This window comes from Labeo rohita, chromosome 13 (genome assembly GCF_022985175.1).
Source record: "Labeo rohita strain BAU-BD-2019 chromosome 13, IGBB_LRoh.1.0, whole genome shotgun sequence".
NCBI classification, from domain to species: Eukaryota; Metazoa; Chordata; class Actinopteri; order Cypriniformes; family Cyprinidae; genus Labeo; species Labeo rohita.
The window spans coordinates 5,787,828-5,797,553 of NC_066881.1; the positions used below are offsets into that span (position 1 = coordinate 5,787,828).

General features: G+C 35.6%; 1 protein-coding gene across 1 annotated transcript in view; it reads right to left on the reverse strand.

The window, feature by feature from the left end:
• Nucleotides 1–5,679, reverse strand: part of LOC127174876 (cystatin-F) — a 9,711-nt gene extending 4,032 nt beyond the window's left edge. Inside the window, exons 1-3 of the mRNA XM_051125505.1 lie at nt 5,271–5,679; nt 4,923–5,098; nt 4,693–4,812 (exon numbers count right to left, since the gene is read on the reverse strand). Coding sequence (XP_050981462.1) covers nt 4,693–4,812; nt 4,923–5,098; nt 5,271–5,328 — 354 coding nt within the window. The 5' untranslated portion in view covers nt 5,329–5,679. The remainder of the gene's footprint in view (nt 1–4,692; nt 4,813–4,922; nt 5,099–5,270) is intronic.
• Between the last annotated feature and the right edge of the window lie 4,047 nt (nt 5,680–9,726).

Below are 9,726 nucleotides of genomic sequence, written 5' to 3' on the forward strand. Positions count from 1 at the left end.
CCTGACTATGAGGGAAGCTGGGCAGAGAGTCCACCCACATCTATGCCGCATCACAGTGGCATCTGTAATAAGAACATTCCGACTAGAAAACAGGTATGTCTTCACCTCTCTACCTTCTACTCTACTCAGATGGTTTTTATAGCACTGTTCTACAGTATATCACATTACCATATCAAGTGTACAGGGTATTGCAGGGTGCTAATGCTCCTTTTGCAGCCAAAGTGGTAGTTTTTGTGAAACATACCATGATTACTTATATTGAAGTACAGTGTTGTACAGTGGATGATACAGTATATACAGTAAAGTACTGTAAGAAAAATAAGCAAACCGATGACAATATGTGGTTGTATTTCTCTAGAATGACTCGAAGACCTTCTGGGGGAGGACGCCAACGCCTGTTCACACAACAGCAGGAACTTGCCGTTGTGGACCTAGTGAGGGCAGACAATGCCATCCGTCTCCACCAGCTATGACAGAAAATACTTGCAGACAGGCAAGTGTTCAACAACATAAACCATGTGAGCATCACCACCATCAGACGCATCTTGGGAAAACACAGCATCACCATGAAGCAGCTCTACAGAGTCCCATTTGAGAGGAACAGTGACAGGGTCAAAGGACTTCGAGCTGAATATGTACGGGTAAGTGTAACTGTCCTTTACATTTACAATACAGTATTGGTGAAATCCAGTAGCAGCTGAATATGTACCATATCAGTACCACATGGATCCATTCTGAGAGCTACACAGGTACCTGTGTGATGGGGTGAGGGTTCTGTATGTGTAGCACTGTAGTACAGTAATATGTTCTCTTTTTTTTTTTACAGAGAATCTTGGCCATGGATGGAGCTGCACAGCCTCATGAATTCATTTTCATTGATGAAGCTGGATTCGACCTGAGCAAAACAAGACGACGGGGTCGTAATGTAATTTGCCAAAGGGCAATTGTGCACGTCCCAGGGCAGCGCGGGGGAAATATCACATTGTGTGCCGCCATAAGCCTTCGAGGGCTTCTGCATCATCATGCAAAACTAGGTCCATACAATAGCCAACATATACTCACATTTCTAGATGCTCTCCATAATATAGTTGTACAGAACAGACCAGATCAGCCCAGGTTTGTGGTGATATGGGATAATGTCAGTTTCCATCGGGCTGCTCTGGTCCAGGCCTGGTTCACCAACCACAATCAATTTGAAGTGGTATACTTGCCCCCTTACTCACCATTTTTAAACCCTATAGAGGAATTTTTTTCGGCTTGGAGATGGCGTGTATATGACCGCCAACCACATGCCCGCATGCCTCTTCTGCAGGCAATGGAACAGGCCTGCGGCGACATTCAGGTGACAGCAATCCATGGATGGTTTCGACATGCAAGAGGATATTTTCCCCGGTGCCTAGCGGGAGAAGACATTGCTTGCGATGTCGATGAGGTCCTGTGGCCAGACCCCAACAGACGGCGGGATCCATGAGCCCACGTATGCACAATTGTCATGATTTCTTGTGTTTACAGTATAGTGTTTTTTCTATTACTGTATTATGTTTTTTTTTTTTTTTTTTTTTTAGCTTTATCTGAATTCATGGTACTGCAATGTACAGTGCTGCAATGTACAATATTGAGTAGGCCTATTTGCTTTTTTGGTTGTTTGAAAATGTGTCTCCTGAAAATATGCCTTCTGAATAAACAATGAAAATCAAAGACTGCAGTGTTTTATATAAAGTAGACTAGTGTGTTCCCCCTGATCTGAAAGTGTTCGCATATGATGCAAGTATGTGTCATTTTGTCAACAGAGTTACATTTTGACAAAGGAATGTTAGGTTTTGATAGCAGAGTTTAGGTTTTGAGAGTAGAGTTTCAATTTGGCACAGATGTGAATGGTATATTTCCCAGTGTTGTGTCATGTTTACTTGTGTTTAGAGTTTTGGCACAATGAGCGAAGTTTTGCAACATGTGTTCAAGCAACGGGCAAAAACTGTAATTGATTCTTACATTTTAAATATGGATTTTTTTCTTACAAAAACGCATCGATTCGCTATAGGAGGCCCCCCAGAGCCATGTGAGGCACTTTTTATTATGGATGGATGCACTTTTTCAAGTATATTCTTATATACTTGGGGGGGGTCCCCTGGTTTTTCAATAAAAATATAATACTTAAAACATAAAACTAGTAAAAATGAAAATGAAATGAAAAGATTCGATTGCTGTATTAAATTTAGACCTGCTCAGGTTAAGTAATATTTTATTTCTACACGTTTTTACAGCGTTGCGCATTATAACCAATCACACACGACTCTGTTGAGTTTAAAATGCAGTGGCCAATCAGAGGCGTTCAGAACAGTCACTGCTGAAACCTGGGGTTTTGTTCAGATTGAACTCGTGAATTCCCTCATTATAAGCAACAAAGTGCAGATGTATGAAATATGTAAGTAAGAGATTCATTTACCATACAGTGTATGGAAAGCTTCATTGATTATGAGTTTTTTTTTGTTTTTTTGTTTTTTTTTTGCAAAAATGACAAATGTGATATTGATTTTATACAACAGTTCAATAAACCAAAAGTTAATATTAAGAGACTTACATTTTAGACACCATATTGCCTATTTTTGCTCTATTTCGCCAACAAAAATCATTCCAAACACAGCCACTGCACTGTTTTGCGTCTCTAAACAACATGACGGTGTTTTGTTCCAGAATGGGGGGTTGGGGGTGTCTGGTGGTTAGGGGGACCCCCCAAGAACTTTCACACAATTCAAACACTGGTCTAGGGTCACATATTACCTTTTGTAAAACTGATCTTAAATCTTTGAAATCCTTTCTAATATGACATCTCAAAATAAGAAGCTTATAAAAACAATACAAATTCTAAAGCTTTTCAAATTTATGTAACTGCCCTAATGTATGGAACTTTTTTAATCCCTGTATTTTTATTTATTTATTTTTATTTTTAAACATATGTTTGTGTTCTTTTTGTTGTTGTTGTTGTTTGCATGCTTTGAGATGTGCAACGTTGCCCTATGTTCGCCTTGTGCTTTTGTGTGATGGAGCTGAATTTAAAACAAACAAACAAACAAACAAACAAACCAAAAAGTAAGCTATGCTGAGTTTTGGTTTGTTTCTGTGATTCGCTCCATAAATTAAAAAGAACCAAGACAGCTAAAAGGCATCATGTTTTTCTTGATGCTACAAATTAAAGCACAGTATTTTATTTTATTGTGACTGTACACAAATAAAAAACATTTTCGCTTTTTTCTCATGTGTAAATTATTTTTCAACTTCGGCCTCACTAAAATTGTTTCTTGCCCCTTGTCATTCTCAGTCAATTAGGTTTTCGACATCCACTGATGCTCTTTTATATGCTAATGATCTTAATTAGGGGTTGTTACCAAGGCGGAGATCTGACACCATAAGTTGCGCACAACTTCAAGGTCATTTGCGATTTATAAATGTCACATCTGGAAGAGAGGTGTACGCACATGTTTTTGTGTGCACGTTTGTTTTTTTCTGAATCACATTTAGACACTTTTGAGAAATGATCACAGAACAAATTTAGGATAGTTTATATGCAATTTGTTATAAATGAGGCCTCTGATTTGAACCATGTAAATATTTGGTTACACACAGACAAATGTTGGGGTTTGCAAACAGTGATGACGTTTTTTGTGGGTGGAGAAATATCTTGTGGCAGAAAATGAATTTAAGTAGCAGTGGAAGCCATGGAATAAAAGAATAAAAAACGTACATTCGAGTTCATATTTGAAAATTCTAACTTTATTCTAGCAATTCCAAGATTAAATTCTGATAAATCATTCTTTTTTTCTCAGCTCAGAATGAGTTTATTTCCCACACTTCTGTCTTTTTGCCACAGAATCGACTTGCATTTGCGAGATAAAAGTCAGAATTGTGAGATAAAATAGGTAAACGTTGTATAAAATGTAATAGGTTTAAACAGTATTTCATGCTGTAACTGTAGGGCTAATACAATATGTCCCCCACGTACTGCATATGTGAATATTATGTAAACCTACTGTTTAAATCAAATTCATGCTAGCGTAACCATAGCAGGTTTCATCCATCAGTCTGTTTAAACATCTGCATTTAGTATTCTATATACCAGTACAAAATACAAAATGCTTTGCATTCCGATTCTGACATCCAAAGCTACAAAGATACATTTTCTCTCTTATTCCATGGATTTGACCCATTTCCCTCTACTTGTTACCAGTGTTTTTCTGCGACCACAATGCATGCGCAGCTGCTAGTGACGTAACTGTGACATCTGCTCCAAATTGGTCTATTAATCTCCTGCAAACGGAGAGACACTTTAACAACTCACGAGCTGTTTTAAGCCATCAGTATTGCGTTAGTCTTCTTCCTGTAAAAAGCCGTCTGCGAGTTTACCCACACAGCTTAAACATTTAAAGTAAACAAAGGGAAAGGCCATCCTGTACAATGTTACTTTATCTACAGTATTTGTGCAACAGTTTCAACGCTGATAATAATAAGAAGAAATGTTTCTTGAGCAGCATATCAGCATTTTTCTGAAGGATCATGTGACACTGAAGACTGGAGTAATGATGCTGAAAATTCAGCTTTACATCACAGGAATGAATAACGTTTTTAAAAATTAACATTGAGTTAAATTTAAATTGCAATCAGTTTACAATCTTTATAGATAGATATAAGCACACATACCTGTCGTAACAGACTGTCTGTCTGGAAGTGACAGTTGTTAAGGTCATCAGTGTTGTCCCTTTTTCTGCACACGGTCCGTGAGATCTCAACTTCCAGAATATAGCGGATGCCTTTGACTATCTATAGCAGAGCAGAGACCGGATGACACGTGTATATAAACACACACACACACACACACACACACACACACACACACACAGAGTGAGACGTATGGTCATCTTGGGTTCTACCTGTCTCTTTGCGTCATCAACAGCTGATGGTTTGAACAGAAAAGCGTCGTTGGATTTATTATTAAATGAGTAGGTTCCAGTCAGGACGGCCTGCTTTACTCCAGTGTCATTTTTACTGACATTCTGTAGAGTTCCTGGGATTGGTTTGTTCACAAATGTGTGACCTGGAACTTTCTCTTAAGTCAAAGAAGAAAATTGTAAACATTAGTTTTCATGTAGACAGCAAATGAACATCCTACTTAATTGAACTGTATCTTAGCCATTAAATGACCATGTAGGACATCCATAAAAGTAAACAAGAACAAAAAAAAAACAAAACTGAAGGAAAAGTTTAAGAAAACATCTTACCGAGTGAGCATAAGCCTGCTGAGAAAAGCAAGACTAGAGTCTGATAAAAGACCCTCATGTCTGTTGAAGTTCTCTCAATTCTACTCAGCAACTTCCTGTTCAGCAACACTTCAACCACCAGCAGTGTGCTGCAGTCCTCCAGAGAGCAGGCACATTTCCCATTGGTCAACTGTATTGTGTCCTACAAGGACTTTCAAACGCCTTCACAGGAACACAGGTGAAATCAGTCAGCTGCTGATTGGTGCTTGAGTACTATATGACGTTACTCAAAAATGCTGCACAACTTCTTTTTTTTTTCATTTTGAAAGGTTCAGATAATTGCAATTCCATGTATGTGTTGAGGGTTTGTTTCTATAAATATCAAACTTTGTAGAGACCACCGAAATCAACAAGAACAAAGAAGTGGATCCTTCCTCAAACTGAACTGAAAGAGGTTGTGTGTGTTGAAATGCTTTTGAAAGATGCAAGTGAACTCCTGTGGTTTCCTCCCACATCCGGTGATGAAATTCACAGATAAGAATACATGCTAACATGTGAGTAATGCATTTGATGATTATTGGCTGAGCAGAGCAAAAGTGTTGATTTGTGTTAGATCAGAGATCAGTAGTTAATGTTCTTAGGCCTGGTTTCATTTCATAGGTCGTAGTTAATTTAGGACATCCAAGTAGCATCTATAAACATGCCTTGGATGAAAACACTGCTAGTGCATCTTGATACATAACGATGAAATCTGTTTCTTTCAGTTAAATAGCCCAGACATGCATTTAGTTTAGGAATAGGCTTAAACCTTGTCTATGAAACTGGGGGTTAAAGTATTAATGCAACCAATTTTAGGCAAAGTATTACACCAGCAAAGCAAAACATTAAAATAATTAGATAAAAAGTCATTGATGATAAGCAGTAAAAAATATGCTTTGGTAAATCACAACCCTGTTGAAAAAAACAGGATTTGCTGGTTAGGTATGTTTTGAAGCATGGCTGCTGGTTTGAGTTGGTTTAAGCTGGTCCTGAGTTGAGCTAGTTGCTTAGGACCAGCTCATGACCAGCTAAGGGCCTTCTTTAACCAGCTCCAACCATCAGCCATGCTTCAAAACATACCTTAACCAGCATGCTGTTGTGTTTTTTTTTTTTTTTTTTTTTTTTTTTTTTTCCTCAGAGGGAACTGTGTCATCAAGTCAAAATTAGTACATATTACAGTTTTTCAGAAATGCTAAAACACATTTTTTGAAACCATCACTCATTTTTTTCAAAACCTTAAACACAAATCCAAATGTTCAAACTAAATTCACAGAACCCCTGACTCTTCTGGCAAAATCAAACAATTGTTTCAAAACCATTTCACCTGTACTTAAAATACAACAAAGCCTTCAAATCATACACACATTAGTAAATACTATATGCACTAAATATCATTCATTAGACACTACATCAAAAAATAGAGAACACAGTGTACAGTGCATGTAGTTACAAAAAATGTTTACTGTATATAGTAATTATTTAGCAATAAAAAAAAGATACCTAAACATACAAACTCATAAACCATACATACACTCAAAAGATATCACACCTAAGTTTGGTGAATATACCAAAAAATAAAAGGAAAATATATATACGCACACACATACTTTCTTGTGTTTAGGGTTTTGCATCACAAGTTCATCACAGAGCAAATTGTGTCTTAGCGAGTGATGATGTGTTTAGAGTTTTGCAAAAAGAGAGCATGAGAACTGCAAACAGTGTCTAAAGTGCCTAAACCTCTTTAAGGTTTTGCAGAAAGAGTGATTTATTTGACAAATTGGTTTAGGCTATTGAAAATTTGGTTTAGAGAATGGGGTTTAGTGTTTTAGCAGATGTGAAAAACTGTAAGTCATAATTGTGAAATAAAAACATTAAGCATTTTTGTGTGTGTGTGTGTGTTGGTTTAAGCGTTCGGGGTGGTTAGATACTTGTGGAAGATGTTGATATTATTAGATAAAAGATCAGCGCTAAGATAAAGTCGAAATTATGACATACTAATGTATGCGTTTAGCAGAAGCTTTTATCTAAAGCAGCTTACAAAAGAGGAACAAAGCCGATTTGTCAAAGAGCCAACAATATTTGTAATATACAACGGCAGGTTGTTTATTAGGAAGTGAACTAGAGAAGAGGAGAAATTTGGGGAGCAACTATTGTTTTTGTGAGTGTGTGTGCAGATTCAGGTGTTCCCTATATGTTGCGGGGACAAAACTATTATTATTATTATTATTATTATTATTATTATTTATATATTTTTTCCTGTTTTCCTCATAGGGACCAAAAAAAAAATATATATATATATATATATATATATATTTTTTTTTTTCCCTATGAGGAAAACAGCATTTAAATCTTCCTTAATTTTTTTTTTTTTTTTTTTAAATGCAGAAGTTTTTCTGTGAGGGTTTCAGTTTAACATGTAGTTTGTGCATCATTATGTCTATGGAAAGTCCCCATAAAACATGGAAACTCAATGTGTGTGTACATTAATTTAAGGTGTTCAAGGTGGTGTGTCAAAACTGAAATATAAAGTTAAATCAGTAAAGTCAGTAAATAGACTCAGGGCAAAAATATTGCCTTGATAAATCATAATTACAACAAAAAGTCCAAATTATGACATACTATAAGTCATAGTTATGAGATAAAATGTCAAAATGATAAGATAAAGTTGTAATTATGACAAAAACAGTTGACAAAGTCATAATTATAAGATTAAGATGTCATAATCAGGGCATAAAACATCTAAACTGAGTTGGAAATTCAAAAGACTGTAAATTGGATCAGATTTTAATATGATGCAATCATGCAATTCAGATGGTTATTTGCATATGAAAGCCTGTTTCCTAATAATTGCAGGAGTACTTGTTCAGTGAGATATTTAATTAAATTTACAGATGATGCTGCATTAATCTCCTCCGAGGTGATGAGGACAGTCATGACCCCTTTTTAAAAAAATTTATTACTTTGTGTGATGCATCAAATATTAAGTTAAATGTTTTAAAAACTAAAGAAATGTGTATTGATTTTAGGAAAGCATCTTCAGTGAGTGTGACCACTATTAAAGGCGAGCAGATTCAGTGTGTTGAGGAGTATAAATATCACAGGTTGTCTTAGACAATAAATTAAGGTGGAATAAATGGACTGAAGCTGTGAAAAAAAAAAAAAGGGGGTCAGCAAAGGCTATACTTTCTTAGGAAGATGGTTTCATTTAATGTAAGCCTTCCGTTGTTAAGTGTTTTTATATTTTTTTTACTAATAATGTTTTGACCTTGTGTATCACTTGCTGGTTTGGAAATGAGACCATGGAAACAGAAGTGTTTTAAATAGAAAAGTCTTAAATATTAAGTAAATTTCTCGGTACCCCTGTAAAATGCAAAGAACAAATTGATCAAACCAGATGCCCTAGTAAAGCTATGAAAATTGTATCTGACTATAGACCATTTCGCTAGATGTAAACATACTGGTTCCGATACACTTCCTGTTTCTTTTTTTTGTTTTTTTGTTTTTTTACTTTACACAAACATCACAAAAAAATACAACCAACATAACATTTGACTGGATGAAAATGTTACATTAGCACCTTTAAGATGTATTTGTATATGTGAAATAAAAAAAAATAAAAAACAAAAAAACAGGAAGCGCTTCTGTATCAGTGTTGTTTACATCTAGCGAAATGGTCTATGTGCACCCATCGTATGATGGGTTTGAGATTTTGCTTTCAGGTCGAAGATTTAGCATGCCAGTGTTTCTTTAAAACATCCACAGGCACATGCACTGAAATGCCTAAATGAAAGATTTTTTTTTTCTTTTTACTGAGTGGGTCTCAAGAATAAGTTTAAGGGATTGATTTAAGTTTTTTTTCTTATGTTGTATTGTTTTGTATGTGAAACGCATGTTGGAACCCACTGAAACAGAATTTCTCTAGGGGATAATAAAATCTACTACTACTACATAAAAAGTCATCAAAGTTATGAGATACTAAGTCATAATTATGAGATAAAATGTTGAAATAAATAGATAAAAAGCCAATAAAGAGTTGTGAGATAAAAAAAAAAAAAAAGTAATAGGATCAGATCGTATTATTGTAGCCTACCTAATAAACACATACACAGACATACTACATATCACACATAACACTGTCATTGTCAGAAGATGGCAGCATTCAGTTCAACAGGTTATTTGACTATGGAAACCCATTGTGGCTAAATGAGAAAAATGCTTTGGTAAATAGAAAAGTCATAATTATGGTGACAAGTGAGTCTAAGGAGTGAGTCATTATTCAAGTATTCATTAAAAAAGTAGGCATTGAATTGTAGGAATTGAATCATTCATTCTAAAGATTCAATCAAAAACAATGATTCATTCAGGAAAATTAAACATTACTAGCACCATGCTATGTCTTGCTTGGAGATGTGGAACAAAAATAAATAGATGGGAGCTG